At 42.9% G+C, this 24407-nt stretch overlaps 3 protein-coding genes across 4 annotated transcripts; all 3 read right to left on the reverse strand.

Annotated features, from left to right (window-relative positions):
- Positions 1–465: 465 nt before the first annotated feature.
- Positions 466–4202, reverse strand: LOC118771618. Of its 2 annotated transcripts, none has more exons than XM_036519607.1 (6): positions 4024–4202; positions 3301–3354; positions 2556–2684; positions 1736–1798; positions 1308–1385; positions 466–920 (listed from the first exon to the last, which is right to left on the reverse strand). In XM_036519607.1, the coding sequence occupies exons 1-6, from the start codon at positions 4174–4176 to the stop codon at positions 750–752; spliced, it is 648 nt and encodes a 215-aa protein (XP_036375500.1). In that variant the 5' UTR covers positions 4177–4202; the 3' UTR covers positions 466–749. The 2 variants fall into 2 exon arrangements, with proteins under 2 accessions (XP_036375500.1, XP_036375499.1); XM_036519606.1 differs by having other exon boundaries at positions 3301–3357.
- An 8543-nt stretch (positions 4203–12745) lies between these two features.
- Positions 12746–15452, reverse strand: ifng1 (interferon gamma 1). Its single transcript, XM_036519665.1, has 4 exons — positions 15294–15452; positions 14555–14614; positions 14208–14411; positions 12746–12892 (listed from the first exon to the last, which is right to left on the reverse strand). Exons 1-4 carry the CDS (start codon positions 15450–15452, stop codon positions 12746–12748), a joined length of 570 nt encoding a protein of 189 aa, XP_036375558.1.
- Positions 15453–21316: 5864 nt separating this feature from the next.
- Positions 21317–23793, reverse strand: LOC118771659 (interferon gamma 1-like). The gene is made up of 4 exons (XM_036519666.1): positions 23668–23793; positions 23020–23094; positions 22696–22899; positions 21317–21472 (listed from the first exon to the last, which is right to left on the reverse strand). Exons 1-4 carry the CDS (start codon positions 23791–23793, stop codon positions 21317–21319), a joined length of 561 nt encoding a protein of 186 aa, XP_036375559.1.
- Positions 23794–24407: the final 614 nt, after the last annotated feature.

Here is a 24407-nt window from a genome sequence, read left to right on the forward strand (position 1 = left end):
ACAAATAATAATAATACAGAAACTGTGCGCATTGGTTCACATTTAGCATTTTCACAGAAAAATATTCTCTTGTGTAGCTCCTCCATATTTTCACAAGATAGTGTCTGCATGCAGATATGAGTTCTTTCACTGAAAGTAAATGTTAACCATGGCTTTCTTGCTTTGAATAAAGTCATAGTCATTTAGTAGTACAACAACATCAACATCACATAAGAGAAATGTGATTTTTCAGATCAGAGAACTATACTAATAAGCCATGGGTAATGACTTCCAAGAGATAATCCTACCATTAAAAGGCAATATAGCAATATCAACAATGAAAACAGAGACAAGATGTGACAAATCTAAAACTGAATAAAAGACTAATATCATTATTGTTTCTTTTAATAAGATAAGATGAATTCATTAAATTCTTTCTTGCTAAGACAAGAGAACCTTTAAAATATATGTTATGCATGGAGGATATTTCTCTTTTAGATTCTATTTACATATTTTTCATATTACATATTAGTATAAGCATGGCATATACCACACAACTTTACTTACATTCAGAAGGGCAACTGCCAATAACATGATTGGAGCATTTATATAAATGTTACCCCCATCAGGCTGAAATCTGAAACCGTACATTTTGATGTTATTTGAGGCCAAATGGAGGAATGTCTGTCCTGTAAGTATGTACTGAGTAGTATGTACTTGTTACTAAGAACATTTGCAGATAAGAAATTTTTCTCCTTCCTCATTGATTTTTAGCTGCACCTTTGCCTTTTTAGGCTTGCTTGCTTTTTAGGCTTGCTTTTCCTGTTCTGTTTCTTTAGGCATTTTGTGCCGGTTGCCTCTTCCTCCTTTGACTCCGGCAGGTAGAAATCCAGATCTTTCAGCTCTACGATGGCCTTCTCCAGAGTCTTCACGTCATCCAGCTGGCAGAGGAATGAAGGAAAAGAGAAAACAGAGGCAGGTCAGTGAGTTTCTGCACGTGCATGGGAAAACAGGCGATTGGCCCATTTAGTGCCAGTTAATCATGTGGCCACTGTGAATAATCTGCGTGACGCAGAGTGAATCATATCCTTTCCCTCCCTTCATATGGGTGCAGAGGAGGGGATGGAATGGGCTGGCACTGAATTAATGGGCCAAAACCTACTGTGGCCGTATGATGCGTTGCAAGGACTGGCAATGGAACAATAGCAGTGTTAGAATTATTTAAAAAAAAAACGACGATCACAGGTTCCCGAACAGTGAGGCAATAATTGTGCCTAGGGGCTGAACAGTCAGAGGAGAAACATTCTGAAGCAGGCTGTGTGAATTACCTGTTCCCGTGCCTGCTGAAGCTTTTGAATCTGAAGAATGGCCACTTTTTTTGGCTCAAGGGACTCGCTTTCGCTGGTCTGGAAAAACAACATCATGTGGTTTTATGCAGAAAAGATCAGGTTCAATCAGATCATTCAAAGGCCTGGAATGATTTGTGGATAAAATGATTTTTCTGTCATAAATTTGACATTTCCACTGGTCTTTTGTTAGGATGTGGCACAGTTCCCATATTATTACAATAATTTCACAACTCAACCCAAGTAATTCTAAATAATTGTCAAAGAGGACTTTCCCAGTATTACAAGTGCAACAGTATAATAGACTCTTATTAATGTATATTATATTGTGTGTTACGTGAGTTTTATAGATATAGTAAAATATTTCCATTGTTTATGGGAAAATGATTCATTGTGTCGATATTATTTACCTCATTCATTGGTGTTGATTTTGCTTTTTTGTACAGTCGTCTGCAAACCTTCGGACAGGGAACCTTTTAGAAGAAAGGTTTTGATAAGAGTGTTATTTTCATCATAAAATCATTTCATTTTTATTAGATAATAAACTGCGTTTAAAGCACTGTGCACATAAAACCAGAATTGTACTGGAACGTTATCTGCAGAACAGGAAATATTAACATTACCACTAATTATAAATATGAGTAAGCAAACATTGTATTGCAGACCAGCAGGCCATGTTTTCTGTCTTCTGTGTTTACAAATACATTATGATGAATGGGGTGTCAGCTGGCAGACAGTCATTTTGTAAATAGACTGTGGGTTGCTGAAGTAATACGCAATCAGCATTCAACAGAGTTAAAGCAAAGATTCTGTGTTAGCAATAAGCAAGATGGGCAACTGTCATTTGAGTTCAGTCATTGACTTTTTTCATTTATAGTAACTAGTGACTTGAATTCTTTACATGTACCAGGAAAGAAAGCAGAATGTGTAGTCTCCCAACTGGAAAATGGTCTGCTTAATCCTTCTCATAGGATCGTATGTACTGAAGGAATCAGTCATTGATGGTTTAGCGAGATCTTTAGGATTTGTGCTCTCTAGGAACAGGATGTAGAAAATGTTTTCATCGCAGATGCCAGCAATATAATGAATGTACTTTTTTACACGGGACGTTCTATGTAATGCCGTTGTTACTGTTGCATGGTGGGATTTTTTAGTAGACAATCCCAATGATGGATCAGTATAGTGCAGAAGCCGTGCAGATAGGGCCTGTCTATGATCTCAGAGACCTACCGACAGCAGGCATTTCTTCAGGCGGCGGGCAAAATGCCTCACATCCGTGTAGTTTTCTCCTGACCTTTGTAACACATGATCGTAGAATTCAAAGATCTTCTGCAGGACGCAGCCGTATGCGGGTTCCTCCTGCAGAGAGATGTTCACATGGACATTCCAGTCACAGCCTGCATGCCGCTTTCACACACCGTGGGAGACTGAGCCAGTGACACAGTTGCATTGCATACCCAGTGGTTTCTAACTGTATATCGGCTATATGCTGTTACGCAGTTATATTGTTGCACTGTTATATTCACATATTGGGATAGCCCTCAATTTTATCCTGTGGGGAAAAAAACAGCCAGGCGAGCCAGTTCCATTGGAAGATTAGTCTCTTAAGAAAGTCTGTTTTTGGTTCTGCCCACCCTTAATTAGCGATATCTAAAAACGGGAAACATGTTATTCTCAGGACAGTCAGATTGCATGTAAAATGCAAAGCGCTAGGAAGACGTTTCTTTCTTCACTTGGCGTTTTAACGTTTCTTAAATTTTACGGTACTGTTTAATTAGGTTTTTGCCCTCAAGGACAGCAGAGCACTCTCTCATGGATGTGGTCTGCAGTGACCCTGAGGTGTCCAAAGGTGTTTTAGAGGGATGGCTAGGCTTGTGGTCATTCAGCGTCAGTGCTGGAGGGCCGGGTACAGACAGTGACATCTTAGTGCGTGTGAAGGATAGCCAGTAAAGGATAGCCAGGATAGGATACTTACTTTGATTTTAACAAAGACTGACATCCTCACCAGAATATTCTGATCATGCGATGTCTCCTTACAAAAAAAAAAAAAAAAATTAAATAAGATGTTATGCACAGAGTTGACAAGTGGAATACTTTACTGAGTGTGTCACAAAGGCTGTGCTGCAGTCACCTGTCAGCGCGAATCTGATTTTTGAATGTAGAATAGGAACATTAAAAATGCAAAACATTAGACAGGGGAATAAACTGATTTCAAAAAGAAAACCCCTCACAGCGCAAAGCTTTCCTGCCAAGATTTTTTTACTCGGCATACAGACTTGTTGAACCTTCAGCTCCTGTCATAAGTCATACCTCCTGTTAAATGTTCTTAAAGTACGTGGTTAACATTTTTTTAAACCGAGATGATTTGTGGTTCACCTTGCCACCTGCTACTGTCATATCAGAAGCCGACTGCATACCATAAAGACAACACCAGATTGCATGAACACATCTCACGAATATCATTTTACTCTATCATTTGAGCATATATTATTAAGTTATGACAACCATTTCTGAGTGGACAAGCGGACAAGGCAAGTACTAAGACCACACTTACACCACTATTAACTTCCTCTTGGAAAAACAAAATATTTGACAGGAGAGAGATTCTGCATGGCACAGTGGTACTGAAATTGGCAGATCTATACCTAAATGGCTGCCAATTAATACATTGTGGGTAAAGCAGAATGAAAGTACTCACAATGCCTTCGCCAAGGTTTTTCACTAGGTTGGTCCATTGAACTCGGTCCACACAGGGAGCACTGGTCTTGGTTGCTGTTTCCTCTCCCCCGGCCCACTCCACAGTGGCCAGCAGTATGGCCAGCAGCCATGTGCCCAGAGCACTTTCAAACATGGTGACTCAAAGCCGAATGCTCACTCCTTTCCTGCATGCAGGCTTAACATTCCTCTGGTTACAAAGTCTACTTTATACACCTGTGCTTCCTCGTGATGTCACTCGCGCTGCACCTCCCTTTTTTTTCCCCACGCTCGAGAAGTGTGCCACCTGGGAAGAAAAAAAAAAAGAAAAATGAAACGCCCACAAACAATTCAGCACAGCATCCTCAATGGGAAACATGATAGATTTGAGTCCTCTCCTCCTCCTGTTCCTCTCCTGTCTGCTCCCAATTGGCTTGCTGGGATGAATCGCGCTGCGTGTTGCAGACAAATCTTTGTTTAAGAGTTTAATTTCAGGCTTTGAGAGGGGAGAGGAGTTCAGACGCAGGCTGTGCTGTCGTGACAGCAGAGTTTATTCAGGTCAGGACATTTCGGGTCTTGGTGGTGACGGCCTAGATTCTAATCGTAAAGAAGATGTACGCAATTCGGGGCGTCTCTCACAGTTCGATGTGGTAATCTTTTTTTTTTTTTCTTACAGACATAAGCATTACTACTGTCCCTAGCTCAAAAAATGACTGATGTTTCAGTAGTTGAAAAGTCACAAATTGATACCCCTAATTTTGGTCAATGACCCAGACCCTCTCTCCACTACCACCTCTATGAAATTGTAGATACATCTGTTTTTGGGTAGTCTTATTAATGGGGCAAGGCGACTGATAAAACATGTCACAGGACACCTGTCGGTGGTGTTTAGTGACTTAATATTGATGCAGAAAGGGAGCATTATGATAAAGCTGGTCTTGCTGGCAGCAGGACAGTGGGTGGAACAAGGTGTGGGCTGCGTCTCTTGGCCTAATTTCAAATTGAGACGGGCTTGGCACGGAAATCGCCTTTGATTGGGATGCTACCAGTTGGCCTAGTTCTTCTTCTTGTGCCCTGAGTGGGTCACCTCAGTATTCTGCTCATTTTCCATGCATGTGTAGGTGTTGACTCAGCCAGCATCCCCCCCAATCTTCCATTGCTATTAGTATTCAGCCTCAGTCAAGGTGATGCTCTCGATCACTTGTAGCCACAGTGAGGAAAACTGTGTTTGCGATATGATTTACTGACTCCGATGCTGGTTTCCGCTTTTTAATGGGGGTGGGAGGGGGGGTCCTTGTTAACCTCTGTACACGGCTGCAGTATTAGACCATCTTGGTTAGAATTAGATTTGGAAAAGGACACACAGCCAGTGAATTTCACACCACCCCATAGCATCTCTCACCTATGAGCTGCACCCCATCGCAGAAAACATCACTGTGGAGCAATCGCTGTGGTAACGAGTAACCATGGGACCACACAGCAGCATGCAACTCTCCACGTACCACCAATGCTGCTTTTGCTGTCAAAAAAACAACTGAAGTCATTTGTTTATAAATTGTGTCATGCATGTTTTCAGACTTTCAAGCTTCCTCTTTCTTGTCTGTGACATAATTTATTTGTTAATCATGTCTCACACATTGTCAGACATTTTAACTTCTTCTTTCTTTTGTGTGACTTGTTTGCAAATTGTCTCGCGTGTGTTGTCAGACATTTTAACTTCTTTTTTTGTGTACACCAACATGCCAGTGTACTTCCTGTTTTAATTCCAAAATTTCAAATTCCCCACACTCATCAGACAAGGTTGAGATCATCTGTGACCTTGTCTGTCTGACGAAGTTTCAGAAGATCATGGAGATTGCCTCTGTGTACTCAGCTGTTCTCTTGGCCTTATCACAGTGATAAAACAGTAACTACTCCTGTCCCTGCGCTCAGGGCATTGGAGCTGCCTCTACAAGAGAACCTCCTCACTAATATATTACTAATATTGTCTATGAGAGAACCCCCTCACTTATACATTACTAATATCGTCTACTAGATGACCCCCTCACTAACACATTACTAATATTGTCTACCAGATAACCCCCTCACTAATGCACAACTAATATCGTCTACCAGATAACCTCACTAATGCATAACTAATATCGTCTACCAGATAACCCCCTCACTAATGCACAACTAACATAAACTTCCAGATAACCCCTTCATTAATGCACTACTAACATCAACTACCAGATAACCCCCTCACTAATGCACAACTAATATCCACTACCAGATAACCCCTTCACTAATGCACAACTAATATCCACTACCAGATAACCCCTTCATTAATGCACTACTAACATCAACTACCAGATAACCTCTTCACTCATGCACAACTAATATCCACTTCCAGATAACCCCTTCACTAATGCACAACTAATATCCACTACCAGATAACCCCTTCACTCATGCACAACTAATATCCACTTCCAGATAACCCCTTCACTCATGCACAACTAATATCCACTACCAGATACCCCCTTCACTCATGCACAACTAATATCCTCTACCAGATAACTCCCCCACTAATGCACAACTAATGTGCACTGTTAATCCCCTCACTAATGTGTCACCGATGTGCCGTGTGAAAGCGGGCTGCTCTTCACCTGAGCAAAGTTTCCAGTGTGTCGTCCTGTCCTGCAGAGCACCTCTGCTTCACTAGTTCCTCTTTCGCTTTCGTTCAAGACCCCCGCTGGGGAAGCGTCGACCTCTCCATGCAGCCTCTGTGGCGTGCAGACAGACAGACGGGCAGGGTCTCTGAGAGCGCTGTGTGCTCACACGCCACCCCTGTCAGCAGGTCACCTTACAGCCTCCGCTCAGCACACACCACGACCAGACGCTCATCTCAACCTGTGAAATCCTGTCAGGGAGATGAGTGTTACCATCTGAGTAATGAACCCAACCAAAACTCAGCTCAAGGCACAGCTGAATATCATTTTATAATTACAGGGTTGATTTACAAGTGCTTGGCACATCCAAGGAAACCCTTTTTCCTTGGCAGTGTGCTTTCTCCAGACTGCCAGAAATGTCTTGTAATGGCTGCTTTATGATATGAATAACTTGCATATGTTTAGGTGTCATTATTCATGTTCTTTGATTAACCCTGAAGTATTGTGGCTTAGGTATATACTGCTTACACAATAAGCTACTCTTGTTTCCCTGTTGCCGTCTCTATTCTGTCAGTGCGCGATTGAAATGGCATATAATCAGTCAGGTGTGGAGTTTGTTGGTTTGTGTCTGTTCATACTGGTTTTGGCTACCAGTTCCAGTACCTCTGCGTTCGCTTGCTATGATTGATATGGCTCATTTAGAAATGATGGTCCGGATCATGTGCTTTATGTGAATATTCCTGAGCCATGAATCTGCATGTCAGTTACCTGCACGATTTAGCACATCGACACACCAGCTACTTCATGCCCTCAGGTTAGCAGTTATGTAAGTGCAGTGAGAACTTGAATAAATGCAAGTGGTGAAGACAAGTACAAGGAAAAAATGCCACCTCTCTGTCACACTCTTCTACTCTTCCCAGAGCTGAATAAGATTCACACCATTCTCTTGTCTGCCTGAGCCAGTTGATAACGCAGCTATTCTAACGGGAAGTCCCATATCCCAGCAGCACTGGAAATATTGCATTGTTCTGAAGAAACGTAGCACAGCTAACTTCTGTAATGTGATCAATGTTTGCCTTTTTAAAAAGCTTTTGTTTGCACTCCTCCTTCATTTCAGGCTCCTTGTTCTCTCGACATTGTTTGGTCTTTTTCTTTCCTTTGGTGCTGCTGTGTTACGTTATACCCATGGGATTTATTAGTTGTCAGAGTAACTCAGGTGGCAGCTGAAAATTCCCCGCTCTTTGATTCCCTCAGTGGCCAGCCCTTCATACAGGGAGCAGGGTGATTCTGAGCAGAGCCAGTGTTTCTCAGCCCAGTTCCTGGGATGTGCATGAAGACTTCAGTTCTCTCTGAGATTCCATTCCACTCACTATGATTCAGATGGTAGTAACTGAATGCTAACCTTTGTTCGACATTTGTTTGACAAGTTATCCACTGTGCTGTAAGCCCAAATTTTGTGTGTATGTATGCGTGCATATGCGTGTGTGTGTGTGCACGCGTGCGTGTGTGTGTGTGCGCGTGTGTGTGTGTGTGTGTGTCTGGGTTTCACCATACGGTTGGTAAGGGATACTTGTATGGCTCAAGAGTAAAATTTGAGCTGCGTTAAATCTGACGTACGTGGAGTTACAACACCAGGCAAAATATAAAAATAGATCATGTGGAAAGAACCAGATGAATATCAGCATATATTTAGTCCTTCTGGGGTTTTGCTTCGATCAGGACAAAGATAGAGATAACGCCTCAAAATTTTTTCCCTGGAATGTTTTTTTAGCTCCGCCCCCTTGGCTGGATGGTGCCTCTTAGATTACCGCAGCCTGGCCTATGCAAAGCCGTGGAAACACGACAAGCACAACACCACTTTGTTACCATCCCTTGAGTGTTGTGCAAGGGAAACAACCAAACTGCAGGCTGCAGAACATGTGTTCATATCGGTTAAAGTGGAGAATGTACCCACCCCTTCTCCCCCTACCTCATCATTTGTAGGTTTGTAGGGGCAGGGGTTTGGAGAAGTGGTAAGGAGCAGGTCCCATACCAAAAGGTTCCTGGTTCATTTCCCCCACTGGGGTACTGCTGCTGTACACGTGGGCAAGGTACTTAACCCATAATTGCCTCAGTAAATATCCAGCAGTATAAATGGATAACAAGTAAAATTTGTAACTTCAGTGAGTTGATCTGTGTAACACCGTCTGCTGAATGACAATAACGTAATTTAATGTTAGTGTTCTTAGTAGTATGCAACAGTAATTGGGTTCATACTTACAAAAATGTGCTTTCAGCATCATCACATCTGCCCATCCAATCAGAAAACCAAATCTAACAAGACACAATCCAATTAAAAGAGCCATTATCCATTAAAAGAGCCAGACTCCAAACATGGAATCATGTCAGATAAATGTACCCCCTGACTCTGCATGGAGGGTGGTGCTGAGACACCAGTATGTCATTTATCTAGATGATTCCCAATAAACTGACAAACTACAGTGCCTATTAATGCATTGAAAGTAGCTGGAGATGAAAGGACTTTTTCCAAGGTGCTCCCTGGAGGTGGTGTTGGAGGTGGCAGTTGGTCATGTGGCATCTCATTGCATGGGTTTCTGTTGTCACCGGGGTGACACCTTGCCGTCCCCGAACGGGGCGCAGTGGAAACCGAAAAACACATTCCGTCAGTCCCACGTCATTATGTCAGTTTTAGTCACCGTCAGAAATGTCTGAAATGGAGAGAAACAACTTTCACCTGTCTGATCACAGAGGTGCGCCTCATTCGCTTTGTAAATTTAATCATGGATTATTTTATAATTTATATAGAACATTTTAGGATTGTATTTAATTTATGGCTTTAAAAATGAATGGTATGTATGAACCATAGTTTCAGAATCAGTGTGGTTCATATGCACCACTCATGTTTTAAAGCAATTGTCATTTTTTAAGAGATGTAGGATGTCCCTTGTGATAGAATGATTACCATTACTATAGACGTATCTACAATGTCAGATGTACCTTATCACACTGGCCGATTTTCTGCAATAACAAGCACAATCAAACCACTGTGTGTGAACATGCAAATGCTATCTTCAGCTGTCCGGGAAGTTCCATTAAGAGAAAGTTACACTATGCGGTGTCATGTGATGCTTTCTGCCTGAGGGAATGTGCTGCCACTGAACACAGGCTCTCACTGACGTTTCATTCCAATTCTGCACAATTAAACCAGTTGCCATTCATCTCTTTTGGTTGTTGCACATCTTCAGAGATCAAGGACAATAGCTTGATTCCAGAACACAAGCTCAAGGACACGTAAGAGAAAACTGCAGCTTGCAGCAGAAAAAAAGCAGATGATGTGGAGAATTGTAGCCTCTGAGATAACATGAGAATGACTGGCCTCAGGGTAGGTGTTGTGGGTCGACAGCCAATCAGTTTTGGAGCAAGTCTCCTTATATCCCAATGTCTACATAGTATGTATGACTTTTTGTGCCCGCCCCCCCTGTCGATTGCAATTTCGCCCCTCTGTATTTTCTCCTGGTGCCAAGCCTACTATGGCACTGGCCCTTTAAACAGTAGCAGGCTCAGTCAAGACTGACTAATAACCAGTGAGAGCTGTGTTGGTAAAGCTGCATAACAATGTTGTAGGTCCTCTCCATGGAAGGATTAAATGTGGCCTTAAAGGGTGATAATGATCTTTATAAGATGTAAACACCAGTACTGGAATACATTCCAAAGGATGTTTTAGTCATTTAATTAAGAGACCTTTTTGGAGTAGAGGGACTCTGTTAAACCACATGATTTACAGTGTACTGTATATATGTATGTGCAGTACCAGTCAAAAGTGGACACACCTGATTAAGATAATGGCAAACATGCATTTAAAGACGTTTTGATCTAAAGTCTTATGTTTAAATGCTTGAAATGTGCTTCTTACATGAATATAAATAGTGAAGTCAACGCCTATGTACTCATGTGTATGTATGCCTATGTGTTTTGACCTTTTTTACTTGTTTGGTCAGTGCATACAGTAATTCCATTGATGTTATTTCATAGCTTTGATGTCTTTAAGATTATTCTAAAATGTAGAAAATGGTAAAAAATAAAGAAAAACCCTTCTATGAGTAGGTGTGTCCAGGCTTTTCACTGGTACTGCATATGTACGTACTGTATGTTTGTGCATATTCATGAATGTATGTGAGTATGTATGCGTACATAAATGTATATATTTATGCATGAATGAGCGCCAGGCTTTGCATTTTCATTTTTCATTTTTCCTACCTTATTGAGAGGAACATTTAAATTGACCTGGGTGGCTGCCTGAGGCAAGGTATTACCAATCTTTCCTTAAAATTGACTGTTGGAACTTTTTTATCAGTGATTCTAAATATGCAAATCAATACAATGTTTCGGAAAAAAAAGGCAGACGGTTCCAGTGCCACCCATGCATCTGAAAATAGATCATGCGGAGAGAGGCAAGGGGAGGAATACAGGCAGCTCATGCCATGTGGGACTTTTTCAGATCATCACAGAGATAGCGCTTACAATAACTTACAATAATATGTCCTGCAGGAGGTTTTGGGGGCGGGGGGGTAACAACTTTAGCTCTTCACCTGGAAGCAGTTCTGCCAGGCCTGAAATGAATATCACTTTCCTATGCCATTTTTATAGCCTTTTCATTCATTCATGTACTTCATACTTTGTGCCACATCCACACATCAGCGTATGTGTCAGAACAAGCATTTTTTTACAGTCTCTGCTTGGGGTAAATTAAGCAGTTTGGGCAGCAGGGTTCATATTTGCATTCACAATATGTTCCATGTGCTGTTTTAGGCCCTTTGCTTTGACTTTACACGCTCTGAATTTGTGGCAGCTATAGTGAACGCCAAGGCTAAACTAGCTGAGAGGATCGCGACGCCTTGGCAGAGAAACGTTTGTTGTAACCACATTACATCATGGCCTCAGGAAGAGTTGAGGGCTTTTTGGGCCCTGCTGTTTGTTTTTATCTGAGTCTGTCTGAAAGCTGCCACTCGTGTTCGAATCACGCACTCCGGCGTGGGCTAGACTGCAAAGGTTTGCTTTTAGGATATGAGTAATTAAGATGTTTCTGTAACTCACAGAAGGTGTGATAATTCCACACAGTCTCTCTGCTCTGTTTACTGCGACAGGAGTGTGTGTGTGTCTGTGTGTGTTTGTGTGTTTGTCTGTGTGTGTTTGTGTGTGTGTGTGTGTGTTTGTGTGTGTGTGTGTGTTTATGTGTGTGTGTGTGTGTCTGTGTCTGTGTGTGTGTTTGTGTTTGTGTGTGTGTGTGTGTGTGTGTGTGTGTGTGTGTGTGTGTGTGTGTGTGTGTGTGTGTATATATGCGTGTGTGTGTATGTGTGTGTTTGTGTGTGTGTGTGTGTGTGTGTTTGTGTGTATGTGTGTGTGTGTGTGTGATGTGAGTGAGTGTTATGCCTTTGAAAAACATGTGTATTAATGTGGACAGAGACTCCATGCCTTTTTTCAAGACCAGACTAATGTATGCACACATATACATGAGTAAGACTCCAGTGACCCCACTCACTTTGTATGTACTTCAATCCTTTGCTTTATAATTCACTACATATGTCTGACATAGAGAGATTACGTTCCAGCCTGTCTTCCTGAAATGCTAGTTGTTTGAGGTTGTAATGTAAGTGAAAGGTTAGATTCTGTGCCCCAGGGTCTTTTAACGTGTCGTGTATATTTTAACCATGTCAACATAACACTTTCGGTAGCATTGAACCTGAAAGAGTACATTTCTAAAATGATCTTGGAAGACGATCACGACTCATTAGAATGATCAGTTTACTTTATTTAATTCATTTAAAGTGCATTCTGAGCAAATGTACATAACTTTATGTTCATAGTTTTATTCAGTCATAGACCATACGCAACTTGATTCACCAGAAAAATACTGCTGTCAAGTAAAAAAAATTGCATAAAATTTTGCAAAAAATTGCAAAACAAGGTTTTATTCGCTGTTCACAGGTCATTGCCATGAATTAAATAAATAGGATTAAATTAAATAAATAGCTGCCTGAGTGGGCCTTTCAGGATGGTGCCGGTAAAACACTGTGAGAGTTATGGCCAGGTGACCCTCTTCCTTTGAGCGTTCCTTCTCCTCCGCCTCTCCTTCTTGCCGCGGATCCTGCTTCCCAGCTGTGCCGCCTCCTGATACACTGACATCAGCTCTTTTATGGCCTTCCGCTGGACCACCAGGTCGTCCATCTGCGAGGAATCAGCAACAGAGATAGGGTCAGACTGAGCCCATGCTTTGATGTGCGCTCCACCGGCGATGGGCTCAAACCCTTTATGCTGTCTTTCAGAACAAGCGCTGTTCTGTCCATGTAAAGGCAATGTGTGGAGCCGGTCCTTCATTACATTAATTTACATTTCATTACCAGTCATTTAGCAGACACTCTTATCCAGAGCAACTTCCAGCACAATAGAACAGAGGTGTATCCATTCAATTTAAATGAGCAACAGTGTCAGACCAGGCTAACAAAACTCCCAGACCAGTGAGTGTGAACAAAACGCTATTCAAGCCCAACCACAAGTTAACTTGTTCAACCAGACGAGACAAGGGTAGCCAAGTATACTACCATACATCGCAGTTAGTTATCTCATTCATTTTTTTTTTTCAACGGGCATGTGGGTTCAGGTGCTATTCGAACTAACTGTGCTGTGCTCTATCTCACAAACTTGTATAACAGCCTCAAACACGTTTTCATTTTTATTCTTTTTCTTACAGAGCATTACAATTGCGACGCTTGCTGAAATTCACACGCAGGGAAAAACCTGTCTAAGATGTGAAAAAAAACGAACGCTTGTCTAATTTAAATGCTAAAATATAAGAGCAAAACACATCGAGCCTAGAAACAAAATGTGTGATTATCTGCGTTGGCTATGGGACTAGTCTACATAGATTAGTCGTCATGGAAATCTGATGGCCAAATTGAACTACAATTCCAGAAGTGCCTGTCGAGCCTGTGACACCAGCGGAATATATATGGACCACTGACCCAGGCTACAGATCTGGCCAAATGAGATCAAGACTTTACTGAAGGGAATATGTCTGCTGCATAGCAGCTGTTGGACAGACCAGCAAACACAGCGAATTGTTGACCATCTCTTAAACACACAGGTGCGCCTTAGCAACAGACGACCTGCTCTGAGATTGGCTTCTGCTACAGTATAGTCAGTAATCAAAAATCAGTCCTCTCTATGACAATACCATTCTATCAGAGGTCCTCAGTGTACCATTTCCATGACAACGCCAGGGTTTCTGATTCCGTTGTTGGCACCCTGCTCTCCATCGTCTGCATCTTAAGGCCTGTTAAGTTCAGAGAGTATAGAGGCCTCTCTTTCCTCTGTGTGTAATAACTGTTAGGGAGCTGTTTTGCTCACTATAGATGAGCAAATGTGAAGGACCGTCGGGTCCTCCTAGCTGATTCTTACTGTTGCCTCTTGATGTAACCCCTGCAGACAGAGTGGCACCACTGTGTACAGTGTTCTGTGACCCCGTGACCTTTCGGGCACTCACCTTCAGGGCCCACAGTTCCTGCAGTCTCTCCTTAAGAAGGTGCTCCTTGTTGTTGAAGTAGTTCCTCCTCAGCTCATCCACTCTGTGTCTGACTTCATGGAGGCTGGTTCTGATGTCCCTGTCCTGCGTGCGGTTCAGCATGTTCGACAGGATCCTGTCGTACACCTCCAGGATCTCATGCAGCAGAAACCTCTGTTCGCACTCCTGCCAGAAAGCCGCGGGAAAACAAAGATTAGCCATGACTGTTCAGGTGCGATGTTTCATCAGAAGTGAAATAAAGGAGAGAATGTTGTTAAATAAAACAATCGATTATCGTTTAACCCCCCCCAAGACTTGAAAATGTTTACCTCAAAATTGCCCAGGTTAGGGAAAAGGGGATGTCCGAACAAGGCCTTGTCGCTTGTTTTCTGCAATGAGGAGAAACAGGAAGTACCTCTTATTGCCTGTCTCAACAGCCCCACTCAAACTCCATTCATAAGAATGAATGGGTAACCAGCAGGTGATTTGTGAAACTGTTGTCATATCAGGAGGATAAAATTTAACATCTTTCCCCACTATTTAAGTATATGACACATGGCAAACGACATGCCAGTGGTGTAACCCTGTGTGTGTCTTACTGTGTATACCTTTACTCTGGACCAAAACCTGACCTTCTAAACTATTCGCATATACTGTCTGTATAATGTTTTAACGCATGTTTGTGAGGTATTCTGAACCTATAGTTTGCCCATTCTCTTTCACTAGTTTGAAGATGCCTTTAAAAATCCCATTGGATCTGGGCAAAGTTGGCTCTGGTCTCCTGCAGGTTTCTGCACATGTTGTTGAGCATGAGATCTGGGCCTGTGTGGTTGATGTATGCACTGGTCAAAGATGGCATCTCTCAATTTCCTGAAGTCTGGCCTGTGCGAAACCTTGGTCATATGGCATCCATGAGAAGCCATAGTCATTACCCCTTGAGTGCTTAGCACAGAAACACCCAAACTGAGAGATGCTGCAGTGCAAGTATACAGAGAAACCGAAGACTGTACCCATCCCTTCACACCTTCCCCATCCCCCGCTCCACCGCGTGTCGGTTTGCATTCTTACTTGGTACACAACGGTAACTGGGTTCATACTCACAAAGTGTACTTTCAGCTTCATGATGTCTGCCTTCGTCCTCTCTGGTATGAAGTCGTTGTTGGAGTTTGCCCAGCCGATCAGTAGACACAATCCAAATAAAAGTGCCAGATTCCGAAGTGAACACATTTGCCCTGAGTTAGAATGGTCAAGCGTGGTAATCCTGAACCCAAAGATGCGATGGAGCTGGAGACTTTCTATCTCAGAAATGTCTTTTGTGATGCTGCCTGTGCTCCGTTCTCAGGACAGGTCTGTTGAGAATGATGCTCGACGGTAGAGACGAAGGTATTTATAGTGTGTGAACAAATGCCCCATCGACATACTCTTGGGTGTGAATTTGTGGCTTTTCGTGGGTTCCGCAGTGTTGCATATTTCCTTTAAATCACTATTGCGCCGCTGCTGCTAGCACAGGTGACGTCTTCTCAAGCTTCCCCCATTGGAATCCCTGGAAGGTTTGCACCCTGCTGTTGGAGGTGCTTACAAATTTCTTTTTTGGGTGCGGGTGCGGGTGCGGGTGCGGGGGTGGGGTAACAGCGCGGAGAGATGTTGAGTTTGGAGCACCTGTCCCCCCCCCCCCCCCCCTCCCCAAATAGGTCCCCTCTGATGTGTCACTGGCCCTCGGTAATAGAGGGAAATGTGGTTTTGTTGCCCAAGACTTTCTAGTAAAATGAGGCTCTCTTGAGCAGAAAACAATAATGAAACTCGCACTTCGATACTAGCTTCAGTTGTTGGCAAGAGTGTGGAAGAAAATGGGGGCTTGTTGCTGAAGGAGTGGTGTTACTATGGCACAATACTACTAAGGTGTCTCCTGTGCTTCCTTCAAGCATTTTTTTTTTTTTTTACTTAACATCAATGCCAGTACGCTGCTTCAGCAAGTTAGTTCCTGCAACATTTATTTAGCAAATAAACCAAATGCAACGTTCTGTATTTGAATGTACAGCGGGCTGCAGATCATGCGTTGGACGGTTTTGAGCTAAACGTCTGCAGCCTGAGCTTGACACTGCCGAGGTGCGCTCTCACAGTCGGGCCTGTTGCATGTGACAGCAGTCAGCCCTCCTCCCCTTTCTGCTTGCGCACGGGTGTCATCTGCATGGTCTTGCTTTGCGTGGCCTCACTTTCTGGGGTCTCACCTCCTCTCCTGAGGTTTTCACACCTCTGTATCTGAAGTAGAAAAAGAGGGCCCCCCCTGCAGTCAGGATCCCCACATCCTATATCACACTTAGAGACGCTTTCTGTAAAAACCGTGACTGTGCATTCAGTTCGTGCTGAAATGAAAGTAAGCACAGGCATACCAGGAATTCTGCTCAGTGTGGAATTTTTTAAAATTTTTTTATATTTCGTTTCATAGTTCACATTTCGTTTTCACCTTGCATGGTGGATTTTTGGATTTCTCTGGAATTCTCTCATTTAGTAGCATCATTCAGATCATTTTCGGTAGCAAATGCCATATTCACACTAACACTTGTCTTGTTTGGTGAAAGGAAAGGCAAAAGCTGATGTAATCGGCTGGCGGCTGTTGAATCGGATTTTGACTTTTGACTAAAGAATGGCGATGTGAGACCCATTTGCCACCATTAGCACTTGTGATTGTGTAAAAGGCCCAGTAAGCAGTGTTAAACCGCAGACCACGTCAATTCATTGAGAGTATCTCATGGAGAGAGGACTTTTTCCAAGGGGGTCCCTGGAGTTGCTGTGGTGTGTTGGTTGCGTGGCGTTTGCGTGTTGCGTGGGTTTCCGTCATCACGGACCCGCCTCCTCTCGGGTCTTCCGGGACTGCGGGCCGTGGCGACAGAAACCCCAGTCATCACTGCCGAGGTGACACCTTGCCGTCCGCAAACGGGGTGCAGTGGAAACCGAAAAACACATTCCATCAGTCCCACATCGTTATGTCAGGTTTAGTCACCAGTCTGAAAAGGAGTGAAGAAACTTTCTCCTGCCCAGTCAGAGAGATGCACCCCCATTCACTTTGTTCCTTTAACAAAGGACTATGATCAATATAGAACATTTTTAGGATTTTATTTGTCTTTGGACAATGAACTAAAGATTGGGAACCAGTGTTAGAACAGATACATCTATGACGTGGGATAGTCTTTGTGACATGGTTATTACTGTTACAACGAATTTATTTGCAGTGTCAGATATCCCTTGTGACAGAATGATAAATGCTATTGTAGATATATGTACAATGTAGGATGTCCCTTGTGACAGGATGATTACTGTTACAATAGATATATCTTCAATGTTGGATATCCCTTGACTAATTTACCATGCTGGCTGATTGTATTTATAGTATGTTTCTTCTTGTTCTTCTTCCTTTTCCTCTTCCTCTTCCTCTTCTTCTTCTTCCTCTTCCCTTTCCTCTTCCTCTTCTTTTTCTTCCTCTTCCCCTTCCTCTTCCTCTTCCTCTTCTTCCTCTTCCTCTTCTTCTTCTTCTTGAATATGTCATGCACTTTAAGACTGCTTCTGTTTTGATCAGTCTGAAGTGATAAATTTCACTGGGTGTAATCAAGACAGGAAGAATTCTGCTCATCAAATAACTTCAGAAAAACTTTGAGTTTATGCAATGGATCCAATTGCTTCCAGTTACTGAAAAATGATTATTTTATGATTGCCTTCAAATTATCCTTAAACTTTGTCTAATCTACTCTCACCTCTAGGTTTCCTGGGGAAAATGTTTGAAGAAAAAAGAACCCCACAGAAAGACTTTAGCTGAACATGGCTAACACTGGCCAAGTGGATGGCTCTATTGTGTTGCATACATGAAGGCCAAACGCATTCCCAGCCACCACTGTAAACTGTCATGAGTGAACAAAGCTTAACTTGAACACGGTGGGATGGTGAAGCACCAACATTTTTTTCTTTGTTGTTGTTTTCTTTTTTTTTGGCGAGCACTATGGCCCTGTCCTTCTCGAGGACATACAGTATGCGCTCATTGAAAGCCACCGAGCAGTATGTGCGACAGAAACTTCCTAACGAAACCAGTGCGTGACGCATGTTTTCAGGCACAATACCTGTTTCTCGTAAGATCTGCGTCAGGTAACGCAGAGGAAAGAAAAATCATGAGGGGTGGAAAGACTTGCGAAGGAAGCGACATCGCAATGGCAGATGCACAGCTCTTTTTTGCACTTTCTAAGGTGAAGAAAACTCATTATCTACCTGAATGAATGAAATGACATTTTGGCTAAACGTTTGCAGCTCTTTCCATATAAATCAAAGGTGTGTTTTTGTCGAACTTTCGTACATTAAAATGAATCAGCTACTGTCCCTAACTGTGTGATAAAGGTTGGTTCTATTAGTCTGTTTTTGAATGAAGAAGTATTTTTCTGCTATTAGCATCTTCTCTGCGGATGTGTTATCCGAACTTGTCGGTAGATATGTGGCAGTTCACATCGGAGGGCTGTATCACATAACCCACAAAGCAGTAACAGCAACATTAAGGAAACCAAGTCACATAGTCACACCTTTTCTGCGCTGTGCAGGTTTGGTTTTGGCAGTGATCGGGACAGAACTTTGTGCTCCTCAGCAAGCTGAATGCAAAAACCGCTGCTCTCTGCATCACACGTTTTATAGCTGAGTCATCCTTTTTAATAGCTTGTAAAGAGATAGTAATGCCTCATCTCAAAATAGCTCAAAACCATTCAGAAATATTTCAAGATGTTGCTTTTAATCTTTAGTATAAGTTGTATCTACCATTAGCTTGCTTCCTGGACCACTCAGTGTGCAAGCTCTGAAAGCACAACTATTACTATACATTCTTTTCCTGCTTCTAGTCTGCATAGAAATGAAGTGATATTGAATATGTAATGAAGATGTATTGATGTTGTTATTAATTGATTATTGAACTTATAGGGAGGCTTTTATATTGTTGATTGAGAGAGAGAGAGACTTATGAGGATCAACCAGACTGGGGCCTATTGGAACCCCTCAGGTAAAGATCATATGTTCCTCCTCTCTCCATTGTACATGTATATCTCAGTCAACAAACCTCTGAGAATGAAGCTCCATTATAAAAAAAGGTTATAATTGTTATGCACTTTTAGTTAGTAAAAAAAGGCCATCTTTTGTGTATGAAAATGTCAGTTCAAAATCAGTTCTACACAGTGCAAAAGCTTTACTTTTTAAATGTGAGTTAATGTTTGATTGCATTAGCAAAAGGCAACTAGGGATGAGGACAAGGAGTTTTGAAAAGAAGTGTCTCATGTCTCGATTTATTATTTCTCATAGATAGAAGTGAGACAGTAATATGGCAACCAAACATCCATCTATGTGACTGTAAGTGGCCATCCTGGACCAAAGATGAAAGCGAAATCAAATTTGTAAGAATGCAGATTGTATAAGGAGGGTAGGGCAGCAGTGTGGTGTGGCTAAGGAGCAGGGCTCATAACTAAAAGGTTGCTAGTTCAATTCCCCGCTGGGGCATTGCTGTTGTACCCTTGAGCAAGGTACCTAACCTGCAATTGCCTCAGTATATACCCAGCTATATAAATGGATGACGCATAATAAAAATTGCAATGTAAGTCGCTCTGGAAAAGAGCATCTGCCAAATGATAATAATGTAATAATGTAATGGGTAGAATCCACAGAAATGTGAGGTGCACTGGCACACCTGTTAGAATCAGCACAGTCACCAGTGAAAACCATTTAACAGCAAGAAGAAAAGAGAATGACTTTGGTGCAGCATGTTGAGGAAGTCATGATTACAGTACTGGCACCAATTGAAATGGGAGTGCTAAGGCATCTTGAGTAATACATGCTCTCTATTTTAATAAATTTTGCTTTATGTTTAAGGAGCATTTGATTTTGATCACTGTCCCCTTTTCATAAAATCCTGAATTGCAACAACATTTCTGATCACAAAGTGTCAATGTGGCACTACATTAACTCAGCCATACCTGTATTCCTAAATTCCACTTGGGTGGTGTTGTAAAGATTTAGTGGAATTTCTCGGGCTTCGCCGACTCCTATCTCTGAATGGGACAGCACCATTCAGCAAAAAGAAGCTGCTCGGTAACGCCTCCTGCATTCACGTTCATGGTGCCGTTGAGCTGATTCATCAGGTACTCTGTTTTTGGTTAGAGGTGTCACTGGCATCAGCTGCAGTGAACGAATCCTTTCCCACCTCAACGACATGTCATTCTCGCTAGGCTGCTACACTGTGTGTCATGGCCAGCAATGAGTCTTTGGACAGACTGAATCATTTCTTTACGATGATTACATAACTGCACTGAGGTGCTGGGATTTAATGGCTTAAATGTGGTTGTTGTGTCACTGGTTTTGTGCTTTGTGAGCGTGATTGCAGTCAGCAGTCATTTGTAAAATAACTTTTTCCATTACTGTCTACTCTTCATTCAAATATATTTTTTTCTACAGAATATTAAAAATAGTCAGCTACAGTCATGATGGGGAGTGTTACCAAATCAACACAAGAACGTGTTCCCATCTATAATGCTTCTCTTTGTAAAATAATATTTCAAAGAAGGGATTGCTTGTTCTTTTCCTTTTAGTGGAAGTAGGTATTAATAAATTAAAATTAACCAACAAAACCTGAAAAAAGAGGAGCTACATGGGGATGGGACAGTATTATATTTAGTATTATTTATATTGGTCACTGCCTATGATACAAAAGTCAAAATGAATGTTATTTTAAACAGTCATATTCTGTTTGTCCAATTTTGTTAAGCACAGACACATGAATTGTAGAATGCCATACCACATTTATTCAGCCAAAATCCACACAAAACATGCAAACATGGCAAAAACAGCTCTGTTTAATGCAACTTTCAAAAACTATTACTCCTGGTAAAAACATGACCGTGTAAATGCAGCATAGGGCACCTTGTGACTTTAAATTAAATAAATATGTGCAATAAATATGTGTATAAATAGACATGTAAAACACCAGATTGAAACTGATTTAAAAAATGCAAATTAAAAATCGATTAGAAGTTAGAAATTCAGTTTAAAATCTATTCAGTCGGCCAATGAGACTGCATTTAGAATGCACTTTTCCGCCCCAGCTGGGCTCGGCTGATTTGACGCCTGCGTCTCCGGTGTTGTCTGATGGGCTTTTTGGTCATCACTTCGACCACCCTCTGGATCACCCAGCCCAGCTCCCGCACCGCCTTGCGCTGAACGACCGCATCGCTGGTCTGAAAGAAAACGCCGAAGAGGCTCGATCAGTGCGCAAGAGAGGCAGCAGATGGTGCTCTCGGTCTCATTGTGCTGTTTACTTTGCTCATTTCTGAACACGAAACAAATTTTCTGATGGTCAATGAAATCCAGTATACAGGATAAAAGCCTGTGAAGCAAAACCTGTAAGGTGGTAGGTAGTGAGGCATAAAAGCACCCTGTTGCGTTTCTCGCGCGTGTCCCAGAGTGATGAGATCTTTCTCTGTACAGCCAGAGACTTTGGTGGAGGAATCTGATGCTGTTTGTCACAGCCTAGCGGTACTCAGGCAGTGTGACTGTCCCGTGGGCAGCAGAGAGGAGCCACGGCAGTGTGGAGTACACTCCCCGAGATTCGCAAAATTCAGCTGACCCTCTCTCAGATAAAGTGCGAATAAATGACTAATCGATTGACCACACATAGGAAACGCACTCTGCAGTGGCCAGGCAATCTCACTCGCTCAGGACCAGGCATAACTATCTGTTAGTGGAACTGTAGGAACTGTATGAAAGTGGTATATCCCAGCAGACTTAGCTAGCACTAGCCCATCTGCACAGACACCTGCCAGCAATAGCCTAAATACATCATAAAAAATTGAGACAATCCATTTACTCATAAGCATTTCTAAGGCCATACATGTCACCTTATAATGCTGGAATCCAGAAAACCAAAGCCAAAGCTATAGAGCGGTTCCGACATACAAAGCATGCTGAAAAAACACAGTAAGTAACACTTTAAGTGTTTAACAACACATTCTTACCTAATGCATACCAATTTTTGCAGTTTGTAGAAGTGTAATTATGCAGAGCTCTGTTGCGCTTTAGTTATTTTTATTTAGTAATATGATGTGACATACTGATACCTTAAGTAATTACAATATTGTTATATTGGTATAGTCAAACTAATATAAAGTAAAGGGTTTAGTTGTTTGTGTTCTCCCAAGCAGCAAAAGCTTGCAAATGAGTGAGTGATATTTGTCTCTTTACATTACATTACTTTACACTACATTGCATTCATTTAGCAGACGCTCTGATCCAGAGCGTCTTCTAGAACAAAAGAACAGAAGTGTATCCATTCACGTTGAATGAGCAACAGTGTCAAACCAGGCCAACAACACTCCCAGACCAGTGAGTGTGAGCATAACACTGCTCAAGCCCTACCACAAGTTAACTTGTGCGACCTGACTAGGCAAGGGAAGCCAATTACCTTCATGGCCCACAGATCTTGCAGCCTCTTCTTCAGAGCGTGCTCCTTGTGGTGGAAGTAGCTCCTTCTCTGCTTGTCCAGTTGGTGCTTGACTTCCTCGATGCTCCCTTTCAGGTCCTCGTCCTGCGTGCGGTTCAGCATGTCCGCCAGGATGCTGTCGTACACCTCCAGGATCTCGTGGAGCAGAAGCTTCTGCTCACTCTCCTGCCGGGACAGAAAGCAGCGCGAAAACAGAGGTTAGATGTCACCTGCGGTTCAGGTGCGCTATTTTACCGTGTGTGAGGTATAACACGGGGGTTCTCCGCAGTTTCCGGCGATTCTCACCTCGTACTTGACATCGCCGTTGGTCAGGTCCTTCAGAAAAATGGGGTTTCCGAACAGGGCCTTGTCGTTCACGTTCTGGTTTGAAGAGAAAGCAGAAGGAAGCCCCTCTAATTGACAAATGCTCCTGCAACCCCAAATCATGATGGAGGTGGACTATACAGTAGAAAACTCCATGCACAATGAACGGTAACATTCAATATGAGCAGACTACACAGAACTATTGTTTGGTTAAAGCCATGTTACACTTATGGCAATTCTGTGCTTAGCACCACCTTTAACTTGGCTTTTGCACTTAGACCTCTGTTCTCTGCATGAGTGGTGCATTTTATATATTTCCTCCTGTCCTTGCTTTGATTCCTTGCTGGATATGAGACTATGAATGAAGACAGAGGGAGATGCTTGGCCTCTCAGTTTGCCCCCACCCCCTTCCCTGCATGCGCTGGACAACCAAGACACCCCTGTTGTAGGCCACCCAATGTTCTGCAATGAATCAGCCGAGTGAAACCGGCCTGTGCTCATATCAAGTCACATGTCAGATCTTGGCTGTTCACCCATTCCCCTGCCCCCAACCCCCCCCCCCCCCCCTCGTTCCCCCGTTGGTCCTCTTGTTTAAGCAGGGCTAGCTCAGCAGGGCACGCTCATACTCACAAAGTGGTCGTTCAGCTTGTTGATGGCCTTGCTCAGGTTATCTGGGATGTCCTGGAAGCCGTCCGCCCGGCCGAAACACACCAGGCAGATCCCGCAGAGAAGAGCCAGGCCTTGCAGCGAGTTCATTCTGTCGGTGTCCGTGTTCGTCTCTCCGGAGCGCAGGAGTCTGGTGGTTTTTCTGGTGCCCCGAGGTCTCTGAGCTGCTGTATGTTCTCTGTACTCAAACCCTCACCTGTTTCGACTGACGCTCAGACGTCAGGCATGGCGGTATTTATGCTGCTGTGCGAGGTCAGAGAAATAACCGAGGTAGTGGTGGGAAGCTGGAGGTAATGCACTTTGGGTTTTGTGGGTTCCCTTAGCTTAGCTTGTTTCCTTTAAATCACAACCCTCTGCCCTGACGCTCAACGGCTGACAACTTCCCTTCCCTCAAGGGCCTTTCCATGAATTCCTTGGAAGCGCTCTGGGTGCTGCTGCCGGCGGTTGCTCTGTGGTGCTGGGTTTTTCGTTCTTGGGGTCTCCTCGCCCGTCGTTGGCCTCCTGTGGTATAAGGGGTGCGCTGCGTGCTCCGCGCACGGCTTTCTAGCAAAGTCAGGACGGCTTTGCAAAGAAACAATGTGCAGAACTCCCACGTTGGTATTCGCCACAAAAATTGACGAGGGTAAGGGGGAAAAGAGCGCTGCTCACTTCAGATTTGTCATCCTGTGCATTCACTGATTCACTGACATTTTGGTCAACCGCTG

This window comes from Megalops cyprinoides, chromosome 25, assembly GCF_013368585.1.
Source record: "Megalops cyprinoides isolate fMegCyp1 chromosome 25, fMegCyp1.pri, whole genome shotgun sequence".
In the NCBI taxonomy this organism is placed as follows: Eukaryota; Metazoa; Chordata; class Actinopteri; order Elopiformes; family Megalopidae; genus Megalops; species Megalops cyprinoides.

What these genes read in the sequence shown, in the direction of transcription:
- ifng1 (XM_036519665.1), bottom strand. Translation starts at nt 15,452, where the DNA reads ATGTGTTCACTTCGGAATCTGGCACTTTTATTTGGATTGTGTCTACTG. An exon ending in CAGTTACCGTTGTGTACCAA is followed by an intron (nt 14,615 to 15,293) that starts GTAAGAATGCAA and finishes TCCTCATTGCAG; the next exon opens with AAAACAAGCGACAAGGCCTT. An exon ending in CTAACCTGGGCAATTTTGAG is followed by an intron (nt 14,412 to 14,554) that starts GTAAACATTTTC and finishes GCTTTCTGGCAG; the next exon opens with GAGTGCGAACAGAGGTTTCT.
- LOC118771659 (XM_036519666.1), bottom strand. Translation starts at nt 23,793, where the DNA reads ATGAACTCGCTGCAAGGCCTGGCTCTTCTCTGCGGGATCTGCCTGGTG. An exon ending in ACAAGCTGAACGACCACTTT is followed by an intron (nt 23,095 to 23,667) that starts GTGAGTATGAGC and finishes TCTTCAAACCAG; the next exon opens with AACGTGAACGACAAGGCCCT. An exon ending in AAGATCTGTGGGCCATGAAG is followed by an intron (nt 21,473 to 22,695) that starts GTAATTGGCTTC and finishes GTTTTCTTTCAG; the next exon opens with ACCAGCGATGCGGTCGTTCA.
- LOC118771618 (XM_036519606.1), bottom strand. Translation starts at nt 4,176, where the DNA reads ATGTTTGAAAGTGCTCTGGGCACATGGCTGCTGGCCATACTGCTGGCC. An exon ending in AAAACCTTGGCGAAGGCATT is followed by an intron (nt 3,358 to 4,023) that starts GTGAGTACTTTC and finishes TTTTTTTGTAAG; the next exon opens with GAGACATCGCATGATCAGAA. An exon ending in TTCAGCAGGCACGGGAACAG is followed by an intron (nt 921 to 1,307) that starts GTAATTCACACA and finishes TTCCTCTGCCAG; the next exon opens with CTGGATGACGTGAAGACTCT.